The sequence below is a fragment of the Cyanistes caeruleus genome, chromosome 3, assembly GCF_971803275.1.
Source record: "Cyanistes caeruleus chromosome 3, bCyaCae1.hap1.1, whole genome shotgun sequence".
NCBI classification, from domain to species: Eukaryota; Metazoa; Chordata; class Aves; order Passeriformes; family Paridae; genus Cyanistes; species Cyanistes caeruleus.
Window position 1 is genome coordinate 7,523,344 of NC_141703.1, and position 20,343 is coordinate 7,543,686.

General features: G+C 37.1%; 1 protein-coding gene across 14 annotated transcripts in view; it reads left to right on the plus strand.

The window, feature by feature from the left end:
- Positions 1-20,343, plus strand: part of CASK (calcium/calmodulin dependent serine protein kinase) — a 191,318-nt gene that overhangs the window by 137,973 nt on the left and 33,002 nt on the right. For all 14 annotated transcript variants that reach the window (XM_086879640.1, XM_086879636.1, XM_086879639.1 and 11 more), the window contains 3 exons: positions 13,507-13,584; positions 14,930-15,010; positions 19,442-19,630. In XM_086879640.1, the coding sequence (XP_086735766.1) occupies positions 13,507-13,584; positions 14,930-15,010; positions 19,442-19,630 (348 nt within the window). The remainder of the gene's footprint in view (positions 1-13,506; positions 13,585-14,929; positions 15,011-19,441; positions 19,631-20,343) is intronic.

The following is a 20,343-nucleotide window of genomic DNA, read 5'->3' on the forward strand; positions in this document are numbered from 1 at the left end:
CTTTCTATGTGGCATGCTGTAGTATAAAAAGGTGATCAGTTAATATGAATAAGAAATAAAAAATCTGGAGAGGAATAGAATAACATGAGTGTAGTAAGAACCAAAACACTTGTGTCACTCATGCAGAAAGGTTTTAGGTATTTATTAACCATTATTATGTTACCATATAGCTTCTTGGGCTTTGGGTAAAAAAACCACATGGCCTTAGTTTCAGTATTTTTCTGGATGACAGGTCTGCCAGACATTAACTCATGCTTCTGCAATGCTTCTGCTTTTTTCTGTCCTTGACAGTACCAGTCTGGTTCCTAGTACTTCATTCATAACCTGTTATTGCTGTAATGGTCTGTTGTAGCTTTTCAAATAAGAAAAACCAGCAGTGAACTCATACAATTTTCACATTCTTCATCACAGTCATTCTCATAAACAGAAATGGATGCATTTAATTGTACTTTATAAAGATATCTATGAGAACAAAATGCCATCAAAAAGCTTTTCTTTTTTTATTATGCCATGTGGAAGGGAGATGATAGAATCTTCCAAAAGATACTTTGATTATAAAAATACAAAATAAAATTCTGAAATAGTGCAGTGTCCTGAAAGACGTATTTCAAAGCCTTAAGCAAGTTACAGACAGTATTATTTGAAAGGGTAGCTTTCATGGCAGTAACTTGAATGTGGGAGATTGGTTTCTGGTTTTGTATCAATACTATTCCAATTTCCTTCTCAGACTTCTGAAAAAAATCACCACTTGTACCTGGATGAAGTTCTATCAGGGAAACTGTTTATTCCTCTCAGAGTATTTGGGGTTACCAAAGCCACCAGACCAATTAACCTATAAACCATTATATCCCACTAAGCTGGAATTTTCTGTTCTGTTGGAAGTTGTGGCTGTCACTTTGCATTAAACTGCTGTTCCTCTTCTGTGGCCATTTTCCACAGTTAAATTGTTTCTTGTGTTCCAGCTCTTTCTCAAGAGTTATCCTTATTTTTAGATTAAGCACATGATGGCAGATCATGCCTGCTGCTGAAATACCTTATTTTGCCTCTGAAATAACTTTTTCTGAAGGCCAGAAAAGAAAGGACAATCATTTTGTTAAGGGTGCAAGTGATCCCTGTGTTGGGTTTTTTTCAGATCACAAAATAGAAATATTGCTTTCTAAGCATTTAATTAATTTGGGTGTTATGAGGACAGGAACATCTGAAGGCCACAGAAGGCATCATCCCATTAATTGTTTTTAATCAATTTGTCTAGATAACTGTCTTAAGACTCTCTTCCAATTTAGTTGGTGGCCAAAGGTGTTCAAAACAAGGTGAAAAAAGGTGCCAACTACTTAGGAAATAGTTTATATTCACTCTCAGCCAAATCCTGCAGTAGAGAAGCATATCCTGATGTGGATTTATTGAATAGTTTCGTTGTGTGTTTTTTTCATCATTTTACAGAAACCTGTTATTTGTGTTGATGGGATTTTTCCTGCACTGAAGTTACACAATTTATTATTAAAAACTTGATTGTGTTTACTGCAGAGAGTAAAGAAAAGGCCCTTCTAGAAACAGGCAGATAGAAATATTCACTGCCCCAAAAAAAATTATTGCTTAATGATTGATTTTTTTTTATTATTATTTATTTATTTAAGTAAAAGAATAGCTTTGGTTCGGACAGATTTTTCTTTTTTCTTGCTTCTGTTAAATGTGTGATGATCAAAATTCTGGTGAATGCTGTAGGTCATTTCTCTGTGTCACTTAGAAATGTCTGAGTTTATGACTATATAAAGCTTTATAGACTGTTTCATTCCAGTATCCAATTTAGATGATAAAGAATGCAGTACAGTATATAAATAACTTAGTGGAAAAACAGAGTTAAATTTAAGTAGTGAAAGCAGTTTTTTATTACCATAGACAGTTTTTTAAGAAGCCTTATCAAATGCTTGAATTAAATTCTTTTTTATTGACTTTCATGGAAGACATTGTAGGAGACACTGCTGTCCTGTGTCAGCAGTACTGATAAAGAACTTGGAAAGAAATGTGAAGAGGTTACTAATTTTGGAGGTCATGACAAAAGATTTTACTTCACTAATTATTTGTTTGGCAAAGTATAGTGGGCTTCAAGGCTGTGCTTAGCAGGGAAGAGTTTTACACATTATGTTTCATGTCTAACAGTGCATCAAAGGAATTTTGCTCAAATGTAAACCCAGGAGCTGCTGCTTCGTGCAGCTGCTTGTGCTGAAGGAGATAAGAGAAATCATTCTCCTGTTGAGTGGAGTGCTTTGGTCACCTCTGCAGGGCCCTGGCTGGGCTGATTCTGAATGCAGATGTCGCTCAATTTACAAGCGAGGTTTTCACCCAGCAGGAGAACAATATCAGCTTTTGTGTGACTGGGGCCTCTCTGCTGCCTTTGTCTGCATCTGTCTGTCCCAAGGCAGCCATAGTTCTGTAGGCTGATGTCTTTTGGCTGTTAATTTTAAAAGTTTGTTACATTGTTTTCATAGATGGAATCCTTGAGGTAAGTGTAATTTCTGTGATAGAAATGATACAAGCTTTCAAGAAAGTTTCTTTTACTTTTTGCTGGTTTAACACGTTACACACTATGGTTTTAACTAACTGAGGTTAAATTAATTTTGCACTGGCCATTTGGATCATGTCTCTGTCTGCAGCCACTTCTTTTTCGAGTTTAATTTATATTCACAGTGCATATATTTAAGGCATACTGATTTCTCAAGAGAATCTCACTTCTGTGTCTGTTATCCTTTGTTGCTCAAGGTAGTGTTTCACAGGAACCTGCATCCATGCACACTTCAGAGTTTCCTTAGGATCTCTTTTGAGCTCTGTCATCCAAACAGATTTGGTCCTGAAGTCCAGACTTTTAAGGAAACATATTTTCTCTTTTGCTAGAATGAATGTTGTTGGAACCTCAGTTTAGCTTCTCACATGGTTGGCTAAAGCTTTCTGCTGGGTTTATTTTGGTTTGTTCTGTTTACCCTCCCAGTCTGGATGTTGGCACAGCAAATTTGAATGTCCTTTATAAAAGTTGCAATTATTCAGCAGTGTCAAGGCATGGCTGATACTATAGTACTCTGTTTGACAATTTTTTAAACTCTACATGCACTTATCCCTCATTTGCTCTTTTTTGAGCAAAGTGTATTTTTTACTGATTTTAATGTATACTTTAGAAATGAAAAAAAGCGGGGGGGAGCAAAAAACATTTTGATTTTTCTCTTCAGGATGCTTTCATTTCATTTTTTTCTTTTATTTTAAATCATGAGCAGACTGGTGGAATATCTATCATATGATGTAGAAAATAAAACTAGCAGATGTGTATAAAAATCTTAAATATTTTCCTAGATCATACAGTTTTACTGTGCTTTGATTTGAGTGAGAATGTCTTTTGATGTGAATCACACAGTGTGGTTCGAGTTTTTTTGGATGCACATTGGTCCTTACACTCTTGAATACTGATTTTGTTAACACTTATAGGGGAAAGATGTTTTAGTGAAACCTGAATGCCTCTCTTTTGCAAAAACAGATCACAAAGTGTATTATGGATGTCTTGCTTAAAATCCCTCAGAACAAGTTATGCTTAAGTGAAATAACACTTTATCATTTTTAAAACACATTGTTTTCATATTTTTAATTGTCCTTTACTTCGTATCTTTGTAAAACGAAAACACATGGAAAGTATTTGTTAAAAAGAAGAAACTGTGTTGGCAGGAAGGCACCTTGCTATTTGGGGAATCAAATCTGGCTTTTATCCCAGGGCAGAGGCAGCGTGCTCAGCCCCAGGGAGTGGGAGGGACTGTCCCACACTGCAGTGGGAACTCCTTTCCCAAGCAGTGTAGACAGAACAATGACCAAGCCTTAGGGAGAACTGTGAAGAATTCCTTCAGCAGGTGGGCTGGATCATCACCACCAGTGCAGTGCATTTGTTCTCTAACAGGTAACTTCTCTGGAATGTCTGTCTGAAAGAACACAAAAAGCAGAGGCTATCCTGGAATTCATTCTTTATTACTTCATACTCATTCTCTAAAATACTTTCCATTTTCATCTTCCATCATACCCTTGCATTTCATTTTCTCTGCTGCTGGGACAGGTGGATCACTTTGCCACTCAGCATCATCTCATTGTTTCCTTGTTCTTCCTGTTCCTCTGCCTTATTAAATGGGGGTTTATTTTATATTTAGTCTTCAGAGCAGAAAGCGTTCTTGTTCCACATTTTTACAATATATAATAGTGATAAGTAAGTGGGTCTCTTAAACACAAGGCTAATGCAAATATGAGCCAGCAGTTACTTTTATATTAATTGGGAGTAATTTTTGAGAAATGTATGTATCTACCACCTTCCAACAATATAAAATTCTGCCTCAGTTTTCATGACACTGTGAGAGTCACTTTTTTATGCTTAACCTGTTTTCTTTTTAACTAATATTCTGTCATTTTGTGTATTTTTGAAAGCTTGATACTGATGTGGCGAATCCTCAAGTGAAACTCAGCTCAGATAATGTACTTGAAATAGGAATTTTAGTACTTAGCCTATTCTTCTTGGCCTGATGTCATCTCCCCTGTGTAAAAGGTGTGTCATTGTGTCTGTGTGCACCAATATCTCCTACTCCAAAATCCACAGACTTCTTTTTTTTGTGGAACTAAAATTTCCCATTATTTCAGTGTATTTTTAAGTTACTGGGCCCTGATACATCAAAGAACAGTAGCATTGTATTCCAGGCTCTTGTGGAACATTTAATTATTTTAACTGATACTATCTTGGGATAAAGAGGATCAATTTCATATTTAACTTTCTACTTTTCTTCACTTCTTGTGTTGTGTGTAGTTCAAGTTCCTTTTTAACCATAAGGGCTACCTCTTGCGTTTGGGTTTTTTTCCTTATAAACCTTCAGATTCTTAATTTTATTATTTCTCCAAGAGCTTGGGATCCACTCTGAGAAATGACAAAAATAAAGAAATGTTGCAGCATCTGGGCCACAAATCTTAAATAATGCTTCAGCTTTCTCAGTGCTGGGAGCTTAATTTTGGAGTGATACTTCAGTGTGCACTTAGTTTACATTTAAAAACCCAAAGACAATGTACAAACAGTTCAGTGAGCTCTGCTCTTGTGTCTGAATGCTGCCTCCTTCTTCCAGTCTTCCAGGTAGATGGGCATGTCAGCTGTTCTAAGTGCTGGTGAACTCATTGCAGTGTATTTTTATTCTCAGAATACATGAATAGGAAGAAACAAAAATAGTTGTTAATTCCAGCATTAGTACCTCCTGCTGCAGGGTGTGCTCCATGTCACAGAGCAAGAGAGGAGCTGTGTTCTTGTTTGTTATTGTGAATTTAACTAGTTTTATGGGTTCTGTATCCCCCTGGAATGAGGTTCGTGGTCATTAGCATTTTCTCTTCAGGGTGATGATCCAACCCTGACAAGGTACTTTGGCCAAGAGGATTGGGAATTAAGCCCATTTAGGCCAAACCTGACTCTGTTAGTTCCTGTTCTTGGTTATTAGTCCATATTGAAAGGTAGGGGAAAGAAAGGAGCAAAGCTGTAGCAAGGTGTTGTCCATGCAACAAACCTCTTTATAAAATCCTTCTGTACTGAGGGAATAGCTTTTCCTGGTGCTTATTGAATCATTTAGGTTGGAAAAAGTTTTTAAGGTCATTGAGTCCATGTAAATCTAACACTGCCAGGTCCACCACTTCACCAGGCAGCCTGTCACAGTACTTGATAACCCTTTTGGTTAAAATTTTCCCTAATATCTAATCTAAAACCTTCCCTAGCACAAATTTAGGCTATTTGTTCTTGACTTATCCCTTGTTACTTGGTAGAGATCAACCCCTGCTTGCTTCTCCTTTGAGTGAGTTGTAAAGAGTGATAAGTTCTCCTCTGACCCTCCTTTTCTCCAGACTAAACACCCCAAGTTCTCTCCTCCCCCTATTTAGACTTCTGCTCCAGACCCTTTATCAGTGTCTTTATCTAAACTCTCCAGCACCTCAGTGTCTTTTCCATTTACTTCTGTCTCATCAGCTGCATGGTGTCATCTCTAAAAAGTGCTTTACCTTGGTTTTGTTAAGAGCAGCTTCAATTATACCTGATGCATTTAAAAAAAAAAAAAAAGGTGACTCTGTTATTGAAATAATGGGATTTTTATGTCCTGGAAGTCACTAACATGTTAGAGTACCTTGGGAAATCATGCTCTAAGCCCAAGTTTTTCCCAGTGCTACTACTGGTACATTCCAGAGTGAGAGTGCTTTGGTTTTTTTAAATGGCACCTTTGAATTTTATTCTGTTGGTTTTCCAGCTGCTGTGCTGGTTTTGTTGGTACTGCCATTGCAAAGCAATACCTTTATCTCATCTTAGTTTGGCATATTTCATCTTTGCAAAAGATGTTAAAACATTTGCAGTGTGAACAGAATGAAGTCTGGTTATGTCTGTGTACTGTCTAGCATGTCTTTTAACATCTGCTGTCACTTGTGGAGAATTGCAGCTTCTACACTCAATAAAATGTTTATGATGAGTATTAATATGGGTTTTCCTTAAAACAGGAGACAAATTACTAGGTTAGAGTCCTACTTTGTAAGGAAATAAAATGCTGTCAGACACCAGAGTCTGAGTTCATCATACATGAATGAAGCATTTAGGGACACCTGAAATTAAACAGAAGAAAATAATGTCTGCTGTGATTTTGAGGAGTAGCATAACCTTTCATTATCAGTACTTCTGTGAGACAACTAGAAATACAATAATAAATAAAAGTCTTCTTGGTAACTGTGAAGCGAATACAGAGGCAATGGGGAAAGAAATGCACACATCTTGGAGTTTATTTTTTACAAATCCACTCCTTTTCTTGACTCTTTTGCCTCTGAAGTGTTAAGGCTTTGATTTACAGAGTAAGTGCATAGCACTTGATAATCTCTGCTAAAAAGGAATATGTTCTACAACAGAGTTAAAATTTGTTTGTAGCTCATGTACACTGAAGGTAGAAACTTTGCCCCTTGCGAAGAAATAGAATATGCAAGTCAGGTATTACTGAATATCTGTGGGGTCTGAACCAATGTAAGCATAAATGATTCCCTGAATCTGTTTTTCACTGTATCAGTGTGTGGAGCTGCAGAGATTTGTGTAGTCTTTGTTTTAGACTGAACTTTGTGTGATTTCCCTGCGGTTCATGACTGCCTGCAGTTTTGCTGCAGCATTATAACCTTTTAGCTACACATACAGAAAGATAGACAACAGATATGCCAACACTTAACAGGATGAAAAACCTCTTCAGTGTTCTTTACCTTAACCTTCTGGTTCCCTTCATGTTTCCAAGTATACAAAATATGTCAGTGGAAGATACACATGATAAAACATTGACTGGTAATGTCTGATGCCACAGGGCATCTCTCCCTGTTGCTGACACAGGTGAAGGGCTGTGTGCTTTCCTGACAGCTCTGATGTCACCAGAGTGTCACTGACAGACCCTGTGAAGGCAGTGAAGAGGATTTCTTTCTGAGATCCTTTTTACCCTTTGGATCACTGCAAAGGCAATACATGCAGAGTCCTTTGGCTGTGTGCTGCAGGATGTGTTTTCCTTCTCAAAGAATCTCAAAGTGATTCTACAATCATTTCAGGGTTCCACCGTGACTGAAGACATACTGTGTCTCTCACCTGTCATTTAATTTATGTTCATCTTCAGTAAAATAAACCTTTGTAATTTGTGTTTTACTAAGATGCTGTTGTGGCAGCTCAGTAGGAGCACTCTGACAGGCAGTTTTTTGTCATGTGTAACACACTGAAGGCTCAGGAATTTTATTCTGTCAGTTCTTGAAGTAGATCAGTTTATAGATCTTCTTCTCCCATAGCAAGGCAGTGGCCCCTAAGAAACAGGTATTATCTTCTGTGTGCCTCAGAAATGTGGTCATTAACAACCTGTTAATATATATTAAACATTCTCCAGTTGGCATTTAGCTTCACTGGTGTGTCAGGATTTCAGGGTTTGTGCAGTGAAGTTTCTCATTCTCTAGAACACACTTGTTTGCCAGTCAGGTGCAGTGGGAACTGAACTAATGCACAGAGAAAAATGGTTTTGCCCAGCTGAGTTTCTCTCTATTCTTACCTCGAAAAAGTTACATTTCAGTTTAAAACAAAACAAGTGAAGGAGCCCAGATGAGGAATGATTTAAAAAAAAGCAGTTTCAAGTAAAAGCTGAAATTGCATAGGGCTGACTGAGTTTAGCTGGCATTGTTTTCTCTTACTTCTAGTAGGTAAAGGTGTAAGAAAATCTGCTTTTGTGTTCATTTCTGATACAGGTAGCACCAGCACCAAGTGTAACTCTATTCTAAAAGACACATTATGAATATGTAAGAATATAGATGACTTCTAAAACAAGGTACAGTTGACCTGCTTTTTGCAGATAAAAGTTCCTCTAAAAATTTGAAGAGTATGTATTTCAGTTCTGTCATGTGAGTGATCAAACTTAAAATTGAAATTCAGAGTCCAGTTGCTACTGCAACGTTTTTTACTGGAAAGATTATACATGTGTTGCTTGAATGTGAATATGCACAGAGGAATTGAGTATTTCAAATCTGCATAACCCTTGTCAGGGTTACTGAAAGTCTGAGTGCTGCCAGTAACAAGCTGCAGTGCTGGCAGCTGCCAGTTTTGGGGCATGACAGAAACACTTGTTTGTTCCAACAGAATTAATGTTCTGCTTCAGACTGTCTTCTGTGAACACTCTGTCAGGGAATCTTGATTTTAGCTGATAAACTGCTTCCTGAACCTTTTTGTTGAATTAGTTTTGTTTCCATTACTCAGCATTTCACTGGGTGAGGAACTGGAATGCAAATGTTGATTATGCTCCTATTCTACAGCAAGTGTATCACAGAATAAGATTTGAAGCTGTGGAGGGCTGTAAAGCTATAATGCCCTAGGAGGCACAAAGCAGAGTCTGAAAAATGCTTTGGACTTTGATGGAACTGTAACACGTTCTGTAGAATTATGTTGGGAAGCAAATGTTAGGTCTCTGATGCTAAAATGGTAAAAACGAACTTCATGCACAGTCCTTAAAAGTGGAGAACAGAGGGTTTGAAAGAGTAAACTGTCTTTAAACAAAGTTGAAGATAAGGCCTCTGCTGTGACCTTGCTACTCTGTGTTTTCCAGTAGGAGTTCATAGCTTCAGGGATGTGTTTCCTTCAGAGCTTAGAATCCCAGGGAAGGAGGCACCCATGGGAACATTATAAAACTTTGCATGGAAAAGGAGATGTGAAACAGAACTGGCAGAGGAAAGAAAGAAGTGATCTAGCATTTATCTAATTGTCCCTTTAATTTTAGCCATTCTTTGATACTGCTACCTGTGAGTATTACTTATTCAGTGGGTGGTGAATTTCTTTCAGTCTCTGAACACGTAAAACCTCTGGGGTGGATGGAGAACCAGGATAGGGAGCTGTGGAAGGTAACAGAGCAAAAACCATCTGTTAGTCAATGCTGCTGTGCAGCACCTCCAGATGAGAATTTTTTAGATGATACAAAAACCTAAAAGTGGTGAAAAACAACCCTCTAAGATCACTGTGTTGCCTGTGGTTAAACTGTTCAGAAAGTTAAATATATAAGGACATATTGTAATAATTATTTTTAGATGTTTCAGTGTGGGGGGTTAATATTTGAGGTTGGCAGCCACGTATCTGGTCTGAATTGCAACTGGATCCCCACAAAATGTGTATTGGTATTGAAGGACCAGGGGACTTTATGCTCTGGCAGTTCAGTAGCTCTTGTTTTAAGAAGTTTCTCATTTGCCTCACAGAAACTGAGGTTTGGGTAGATAAAATACTTACTGATTTCACTGTGTGATCTGATCTTTATTACATTAAAGATCAGACCAGGCAGCTCGGCTGAATTTCTGCTACTTGTGACATACCTAAATTTTTCAGTGTGACATTGAATGGGGGTTGCATTGGGACAGTATTCTGACTCCTCTTACAGGAAATGGTTAAAAAGGAATTTCTGCACATCTGAAAAAGTAGTCAGAAGAGAAGAGTTTGTTGTTTTGTCTCGCCTGCCTGATTGTGGATTAGGCTTTGGGCTGTCTGCTTTAAATATCAGAAGAGATGAGCTCCCTTTGTACAGGCAGAAGACAAAAAGTCTCAGCACTGCAAAAGCTGGTCAACTGATAGCAACTCAACTTGTGGGTATTCTCTTCATAGCTTTTGTGTTCTAGCATGCAAAATTTAAATCAAAACTTACGTTTTTGATAAGCACTACTATTCTGTTTATTAGCTATAATGTCAATGTATGTTTGTTATATCAAGTTTTGTTAATACATTTGGGATTGGTAATTTGTCTAAAGCAAGCTCTCAATTTCAATTTTCTTTCTAGAAAATGCAGAATAACTGATGCTGAGGAGTGAGATGGAGATACAAAGTATTCAAAAGTCTGGAAATGCCAGAAGTTACATATGCTGTGGCATTTTACTTTTTTTTTAATTATTATAATTTTTTAATTGATATGTTTATGCTTATTGCTGATTGAAATAGTTGGAGGTTGGGTTCCTGGGCTGAGGGGGGGCAGAGTTATTTGCTGGAAAATAGAGACTCCCAGCAAAAAGAAAGCCCATGATCAGGGCACACATTTTGTCCTGCTGTAAGTCTGTTGGTATTGCATAGAAAGGCTTTATGTAGAGGACAGTGGAGAATGAGCCAGTTCATTCTGTTCCACAAGAAACCACCTTTGGTATGGTCCTGTAGGACTTAGATTTGCAGGGCTGGTGAAAGGTGACAGCATTGTGAACAGGATGGGTTTCTGTGATTAAAATGCTGTAGCTAACTGCACAAAGTAACGTGTTCTCTACCACAGGGAGCATACAGAGCCTGGCTGTAAGTGTAATTAATGTTCATTTTTAACTATGATGTATACAAACAGGTTTCATTCCAAGTTTTCTTATATACTTTGTGAAACACTCATCTAAAGGTATGTTAGATTCTTACATCCAAGGGAGTAAATGTTCTTTAAATGTGTCTGAATGAAACCTCTACATTCAAATGCTTTCATAAATTAATTGTGTAAACTGTAAATTCCTCAGTTCTAAATTGCTTTTGCTACATCTAGTATTGAAGTGCAAAAATACTGAAAAGCATTGCAAAACCAGTCTTTTTTCAAAGATTGCAAAGGAGATGGGACTGCTTCACCAGTTCTGGTGCATTAATGCACATTATAAGATTTGTTCCTCCTGCCTGTTGTAAAAACAACTCCATGAACTAACTTAAATTAGAGTATGCCATTGAAAATGAAGAGATCTCCTCATGCTAATGAATCTGCCAAATCCACATCCTTGCTCTGGGTGAGGCCGTGTTCTAGCTCCACAAAGAATAGATCTTATATTTCCTTGGGTAATATATCATCTTTAAACCTTTAAGCACATATGAAGGTTTTTCTTTTAAGTGCTGTCAGAGTTCCTCCTGATAGTTTGGCGCCTTTGAAGCAAACCTCAGTAAGCAGAAGTCCTAGAAGTTGAAATTTAAGTGCCATGCCTCAGCATGAAGGCACTGTGGAAAAATAAATGCACCCTTGTTTAGTCTGAACTTTGCCTTCATTTTTTTTTTTTTCTAAACATTCTTTGAGGAACTCTGCTCCCTAATTTTCTCTTTGCCTCCTTCCTAATCTCAGAAGATAACTCTCCCTTGTTAGTGGGGAAAAAATTGTTTCTGTAAGCTGCTGGTTGTTTTGGGTCACAGTAATGAGGGCAAACAGCAACTTCAGCGACTTATCTATTGAACCATTGCTAGAAATAGCTAATAAAAACATTTTCAAGGTAACTTTTCTTTAATTTCATTACTCTTAAAAAGGAAAAAGACATTCAGTAATATTCATGGTGGGTATCTTGAATTTTCTGCTGTGTTTTGGTCAGTACGCAGTGCTCAGTGCAGTTTCTTAACAGGCATAGAAGGATGGTACTTTGTAATCTGCAGTTGCTGGAGTTTGGGTAGATTTTGTTAATTTCTCTAAGAAAAGGTAAAACAAATAATTGTATACACAAATAAAATATCTCCTAAACTACAAGTTAGCAGAAAGCTTTTGACTCAAAGCTTTGAACAGTGGTAAAGGCTGCTTAAACTTGTGGAGTTTAGTGGTGTTTTGGCAGCACAAGGTGAAGTTGTTGCATTGGAAGAAATTTAGCTTGACTTTTCTACTTTTCTTTCCCCAAGAGAGTGGTGTAACTGTCCTGCAGAGAATGTTTTTCTGGAAGTGACACTGCTTGCTGTTTTTGTGCTTATTTGTGTATGGGCTTGAAATGTTCAACATGTTCATTAAATTGTTCTGGGAAAGTGACGGTGATGTTGGATTGTGTTTATGGCAGTTTCTGTATCTGCTAAAACTGAATGGTATTTCATGTCATGTGAGAAAGAGAAGAGGGCAGTTCTGTGTCCTGGCAAGACTCCCCTTTTCAAACATCCAAGGCCATTCTAAACCAAACAGTGGAGCTGTGAACTTCTCAGAGGAAGCTCCTGAGCACTCCTTGCTGAGCAGCCTAAACAGTGCTTTCTTGTCACCTCACCCTTGGCAGTGTTAGGATTTGCTGAAGGTTTTAGAGTTGGTTTTGTATTTTGAATGCTTTCTTACATCCAGTATTTTGAATTTCAGTTAAATTTTGAGTATTTCCAAAGTTGAGAGATTCTCCAACTTTTCTGGGCGACTTGTTGCATTGTTTCACCACCCTCCCTTGTTGTGATAAAAATGTCTCTAATTCCCTATAAATGTTATTTGTGTCTTTTTTTCCGTCTTACATATCAAAGAAATAGTGTAACATAATTAGACAATAATTACAGGCATGGCCATCTTTATATCACTTGAAATGTAATCTCTGATTTGAAACTTGAAGAAAGATCTTCCATTGTGCTTTGGATAGTTGAATGGTTTTTAAAAGGTTTTTTTTTAAAAAATAATTAACATGGAAGGCTTGCAGTAGCCTGTTTAAATACAGTGACATTCTTCTGTTTAATATAAAATGCTAGTAAAATAAGGTTGCCCTTTTTTATGAGTATTCATTCTTGGAAGGTTTGTTTTTCTGTTCTCAGAGTATTAGGCTTTTGTAACAGTCTATCTTCAAGAGCATTTTCCCATAACCCAAGGTTTATTTAAATTACTGTTCAGAATACTTGATGGTTTGTTTAATTGAGAAAAGGGAATTATGCAGGTTAACTTGATTTTATAGAAGAATGTTTGGTTTATAGATTCACAGGCTCACTTCTGGTAGAAGAATATAGTTTCTGTAAATCTGTGGCAAAATCATGGGAGGTTTGCAGAAGCCCTTAACCTCTTGAACTTTCCCATGTCATTCCATGAACTCTGAATCTATGGCACTGTTCAAATCAGGAAATGTTTAAAAATGAAAAGCCAAAACCCTAGGCTGCTAGATTTTGTATACAGAACATCTGTAGTTTAATAATCATCCTAATCCTGGTAACATAAGCAGGCTATTGTAAACACTCATTAATTTATATAAAGTAACATATGATTTCAGTAGTTTGTTTTCTTGTTATTTCAGCTTTATGACAAAATAAACACAAAATCTTCACCACAAATCAGGAATCCTCCAAGTGATGCTGTACAGAGAGCCAAAGAGGTAATGGCTTTAAAGTATGTTTTTTCTTACTTTGAAAGGTTGATTGTATTTAAACATAATTTACTTTTGTTCATTAAGATGTGTATTCTGGCTCATTATCTGAATTACTTCTGGAATGCTACCATTGCTTATTCAAGTTATGTAACAAGTTGCATAAACTTGCAGAATTCCATTATCTGTGTAAGGATTATGAATATTACTCAGTGTAATCATTTAACCTTTTCTTCAACAATAGTGGTGTTAAAAGGAACACTCCTGCTGGGTAATTGCAGTATCTTTCCTGTTCAGGTTATTTATCTGCAGCAGAAATCTGATGCTTATAAAATTTAGTCACAAAAAGAAATATTTTGGAGTATCAGCTTTTTAAATTGAAAAAAAACCCAAGTTTATCATAGATAGGTCTAAGAAGAGCAGAGTTGGAAATACAATGAAGGTGGCCCACTAAGACCAAAGATAGACAGAGATGTTATTAATTCTTATATCTTGCAAATAGTATATTGTTTGCTTATTTATGGCAAGTAATAAAAAACCCAAGACTGTTGTATTATGTATTATCAGTAAAAATTTGTGCAGTTGTTAGGGGTTACATAATAGGAAACAGTGTTTATTGTGCTGTTAAGGGGGGAAGACTTTAAAGCTCTACATAATAACTAAAGTCACATTGATAGATGCTCTCAAGTCCTATTCTGCAAAATTTGCTGTCAGTTAATCCTGGGGGTACTTGCAGGATTAAATACTCTGGTTTCATTGTCCAACTACAAGCTGCAAGTGAAAATTAAGGTGTAAGAATCAGGTTGCAGGCAAATGAGTTAAAGCTTCTTTACTCCTCCTTCCCCAATGATAAAGTGTCTCAGATTTTCTAAAATCTGGAGCTTGGAGGTGGGGTAGCAGATGGCTCACCTAGACTTGGTGTCTTTAACAGTTGGTTTTATGAGTGTTTGTAATTCTGCTTTTAAACCAGTTGTTTCAATAAATTGAGGCCATGTGTGAAAGCAGCAACTGGTGGAGGTCTTGTGTGTCACCTGTTACCACTCCATTCCTGTCCCCATATATTTAGCTGTTGGAGGAATGCTGTCAGTTGGGAAAAAAAAAAACAAACAAAAACCCAGCAAAACTGTTTCCTTTAAATTTCTGCCTTAATCTCTTTTGGAGAGAACATTGGAACAAGGTATTTTATTCTCTTAGGGTGGCTGGGTGGTGGCACATTCTTTTAAACCTTTCCTGTGTCAAAAATGTTGGTTTGTATGATCATTTGGGGATATTCTGACTGAGCAGTGAGGGGTTTCATTTCTTCAATAGCTTTAAAGTAAGTTACTATGGGGCATTTCTCCTGCTTATTTTGCAGGTATTGGAAGAAATTTCATGTTACCCAGAGAACAATGATGCAAAGGAGCTAAAGCGTATTTTAACACAACCTCATTTCATGGTAAGGAGATCCTACTCTTGTTTGAGCTATTATTTTAAATTTTTTTTTTTCTTTTTGTTAGAAAACTTAAGTTCAGTAAGTTCTTAAAGTCTGCAAGTGATGGAACTGCATACAATACACCTATTAAGTATTCCTAACCTGCTGCTCTGGCAAAAGAATTAGTATTTCTGTTACTATTGGTCCTCATTACTGTGCTGAAAATTCTCAGCAGATTGAAGTAATGTAATTATGGAGCAGTTTCACTGTGTTTTTGGAGGTCTATGTTGCTCATGGAAAGAAGAATGAATCCTTTTGGATATCCATATATAGAACCGGGATCTTCCTTTTTCTTTTTCCAAAGGTCTTCTTAGGATAAAGCATTGCAAAATAAGTATTTAATATTATTTTACAATGAATCAGTAGTTTATACAGTCTGTTGAATTCGTGTTACATATCAACACTTACTGTACCTGTTTCCCAGATCTGATTTGAGGGCATTAATTGTCCTAAATTCAGAGATGTTACTGCTGTGTTACTTGGTTCAAGTTGCTGAAGTCCACTAATTTGAAGGATTTCTTTGTTTATGCTGTAGGTAAAGTTCATAAGTTCAGAAATAAACACATTTGCTTAAATCTGCTATACATTATTGTCAGCTTAAAATCATGAATTTGACTTTCCCTAACATGAGGATTATATGCAGGGGGCTTTGTGGAATTTGCTCACCTGAAAGCTGAATTACTGTAAGTCTGAAGGATAAACGTAATTTCCAGGAAAGAGTGAGCTGAAACCAACCTCTTGTTCAGGTATAAGATGAAATCTGGGTAGCTGCATGTCCCAGTGTGTTCTTTTGATGGCCCCTGTAGCCTTGGCTACATTTGAATTTAACTTTAAATCACATCAGGAGTGTGTTTTTAAAATGCATCTCCTGATTGCCCCTTAACAGTGTTTGGTTTGTATCACGTAAGGGTCTCAGAGCATGCAAAACAACATTTTTCAGTTAAAATTAAACTGAAATATGTGCCAGGAGCCAGTGTAATCCAGCAGCTGATGGACCCTGTCCACAGGGCGAGCTGGAAGCTGGTCAGAAGAAAAAACTCCTGCAGTGTTCAGTGTGTACATCAGGTCCTGACTAATCCAATTGTTTTTCTTTTTGATTCAGTCATATTTCACTGTACTAATTGCTAATGCAGACATGGACTTTCTTGTGCCAATTCAGCAACACTGACATTTTTCCCTGGAGATGGTACCTGTTCTATCCTTAAGTTTGTAACAGCCCTGATTCAACATTTAACAGGATTGAAATAGAACATAAAACAAGGTGGAATGGTACTCAACCATATTGTAAGAAAGATTTTTAAGAAATCTTTTTCTGATATTCAGCTTCATTTAGAATCTGACAGCTTCATTTAATTTACTGTTTTTGTGTGTAATTACCCCACAGTGTTGCTAAAAAAATTAAGCACTCTGGAGAAAAAACATTTTTTAATTATAAATTTTTTCAGAGTAGGCATCAATAAAAGTGATTGTCATATATAGAAGTTTCATGTATCAAATCAAGTGACAGGAAAATTGAGTTGAAAATCCTCTTTTTAGGTATCTCTGTTCCCTGATACACTCAAAAATCTAAAACTATTTGTCAGAATTACTTTGCTGCAAATCTATGAAAAGTATTTTCCATAAGGTATAAGCTGCAATTCCATAACAAGTACTTTTGATGAAGAGTAATTTCAGCAAGTGAGTCTGTAGTATCCCAGGCTAAATTGCCCATTGGTGAAGTCCCATCATCCCTTTTTTCCATCTTTCATCCTCTCCCTTGTAGTTCTGGCATTCATCTAGAACTGCACTTTAATGTTGCCCTGGGCTGAACTAGCTGAAAACTGCTCAAAAAAAATAAGTCCCCAAACTAATCATTTAGTAGAAAGACTTTAGGATAATAGGGATGCTGCTAGAGCCAGAATGAGCAGGGGAACAGAAACAGTTGGTGTTAGGGAGGAATGTAAAGTAGCAATTAAACCAGCATAAGTTGGTGGGGTTTCACACCTGCAGGTACCACAGTCTACAGATGCCAAAGGGACAACTCCATCCGCTCCATCATTCCCATCCTGCTCCCAAAGGCATCTTTATGGGCTGCAGACATTAATAAAATTATTCTTACATTTGTTGCGCTCTGCCAGACTTTCCTTCAGAGCAAAAGCCTTTATACTTTAAAGGAAACTATTAGGAAAAGGAATAATTGTATAAAACAATATTGTCAGCCCACACTCCATGTGTTTGCCAGGTGTTACAAACCAATAAACTGGTTATTAATGCACATTAATTCAGTAATCAACAAGGTGTAATAAGTAGGAGTGTGCATTAACCACCTGTATGATAATGGACTATTTTAGTACTTTATTGTTTAATCTAATGTATATCCCTAATCAGATGAAAAAATAATATAATCCATCTTGTTTACTTAACCACAGTGTTAATGGGTTAAACTGTGTGCAGGCCTTTACAGAACCAAAGCCAATAAAGTGTGTTTGTTACAGATCTTCAAGGTGTTCTGTTGTTCTGATTTTCTTTTGCCCTCATGTGCCTTGTGGCACATTTATTTATTGAAATAAATTATCAATTTCTTCTGTGCATGTTTAACATTTTGATTTAAAGAAATGTATGTAAATTTTGCATGAAGGTCTTTCAGTATATAATTAATTTATGAATTCTTAAAGCATTGTCTAGTACCTCATTTGTTATGTACGTACACATTTCAAAGAGCATTTATTCCATTACACAGCTTTCCATAGTTTTTCAAATATGTTTAAGATTCTATTATACAAGTTTAGTATGTTGTAGCAATTGAAATATTTTCTAGGAGAATTTTGCTTAATGACATATTGAAGTTTTATCCCTCATCACATGGTTTTTCCTATGCTGTTCTCTGCAGACAGTGATCCTGCAGTACAGTAGAAAGCAGTTGTTCTCATTCAATTTATTTTTAGCAGGATTATCATGTTCTGCAAAGGAAAAACAGACAGGAAAAAAACACATTATCAAAATTAGCAGAACTGCCTGAAGCAGGCATCTATAAGTAAGGTCCAATAGGAATCTATTTATTAAATGTTTTCAATATTAAATTGAGCTTGCTGTACTTTAATGTATTTCTGAATTAGTGTTCAATTTTGTGAACATATTCAGAAGTCATTTAGTATAATTATGGACCTTTAAAAATGCTGGAACTGCAGTATTTTAACCTCCTACAAGGTGAATGTTATTGCTAAAAATAATATAAAGCAGGGAAAATATTTGTGATAAAAGTGTAAGGACCTGGATTACATAAGAAATGTAATATTAAAGCGTGTAGAGTGTAACAGATACAACTAGGGGCACAGAATGACCTCCAAAGTTATTGTGTCCAACCATTAACCTACATTGGAGTAACCACACATAAATGGACACACAAATAAATCAAATTTTAATTAAATATTGTTAAAGTAGTTAACTTACTTGTGTGGTCCAGGTCTCTAATATAAAATGTTGCTCCAGTAGTGCAGACCGATGCAGAAAAATTGTTGTGAATTTGAGCTTATTGGTTGAGAAAATAAGATGAAAAATAGGAAGTGCAGATGCAGGTTAGCATTTAACTAAAAAGAGTGTGTGTGTACATGGGCTTGAAACACTGGAAAAATGGGAGGGAATGTGGACAAAGCATTATTACTTAAGGGAATTTTGTTCCATCATTATAGTGCTGACTTCCCAAGTATGGTTTCAAATTGATTTGAGAAATGGGAACATAAAGTGTTTAAGAAATTACCTTTTATAACATGGTACACTTTAGAAGTGCTTCTAAATTAGCTAATGAAAGCTAATGAAGCAGTATTTTAGCAGTTTGTTGGTTTGCACTGTAATTTTTGTCAAGCATTGGGAACTCAGGGTGGTAGTGCTGGTCCATGTCCTAGGGAAAGGTGAGAGTACGGAAGCAATTATGATAGTAAACAACAAAAAAACAGCATTTCCTTCTTTCAGTCAGTATTGATCCACAGTCTGCCTTTATGATAGCAAAATACCATGGGATCTGAGTAGCTTTCCATTTTGCTAGAGTAATTATTATAGAGTGGTTTGCACAGAAAGGTGCAAAGGTCCCAATTCTCTGTCTATGCACATGAAGATGGATTCACTCTGACACCCTGCAGGTGTCGAGTGGATGACGGGAAGGGAGGCAGCATCATTCTCACTGAAGTACCTACAGTAAAAATCACATTAATTCATGTAGGTTTTCGAGTCTCAGCCTGTGTGTAGGAGTTTGCAGTCTGGAAGTTTCTCTTAAACTCCTTTAATGGAAAAGTTCTTCAGTAGGAAATGGGGCACAAATATCTTGGATTTCCTTGACTTTCTGAGAAGCTTCAGAAACACTTACAAGGAACGAGCGAGAGACATGAGAGATGATGCACACCTGACATTTTGTTCCTCCAGGCCTTACTTCAAACTCATGATGTAGTGGCACATGAAGTTTACAGTGACGAAGCGCTGAGAGTTACCCCTCCTCCCACCTCTCCGTACCTGAACGGGGATTCCCCGGAGAGCGCCAACGGCGACATGGACATGGAGAACGTAACGCGGGTCCGGCTGGTGCAGTTCCAGAAGAACACAGATGAGCCCATGGTATGGAGGCAAGCTCACTATTTCCCTTGGCTTGGTGCTGGTAGAGACCAGCGTGGTAATGCTTTGTAATGTGTCGGTTTCCTCACTTCGAGGTGGGGTTGTCGATTAACTGGAATATGGATGCTAACTATGAGTAAGGCAGGCAGCACAGTGCCTGTGGAATAGCAGGCAGCATAACTTTCTCAGTCTCGCCTGAGAAAGTGGCCTGGGAAATCATGGGGAGGAATTAAAACAATCCTCAGAGGTAGAAGACAGCCTTGCAGGTGCTGTTTGTAAGTTTCTTGTTTTCTTGCAAGAGAAGGTCGAGGAGTGGTGTACCCCACTGACCAATGATGGTGATGTGTTCACTAGCCAATAAGAGTTCTACTTTTCTGTACTTTCACATATCGGTCTATAGAAGATCTGAGATAATAAACCTTAAGGAAGGAGGAACTCTCCTGTTCAACTCACAAGAGAGTCTGTGTCGTTCTTCTCACCATTCCTAATAGAGTGACACTGGGATGGTTTAGCAGCCACTGGAGCTATTTATCCTCCTTGAAATGCTTTGTGTGCATTCACACTGCTGCTGTGCCACTAGGGCTGGGCTTCTTTAAAAGCAGCTGTGTAGTAGTTATAGCAAATTAGTCCTTAAACCCAACTGGAGCCTTTGCACTTCAGTGTAAAATTACATTTTTAACAAACCAGATCCTTATATGCTCATATGTTGAAGTATT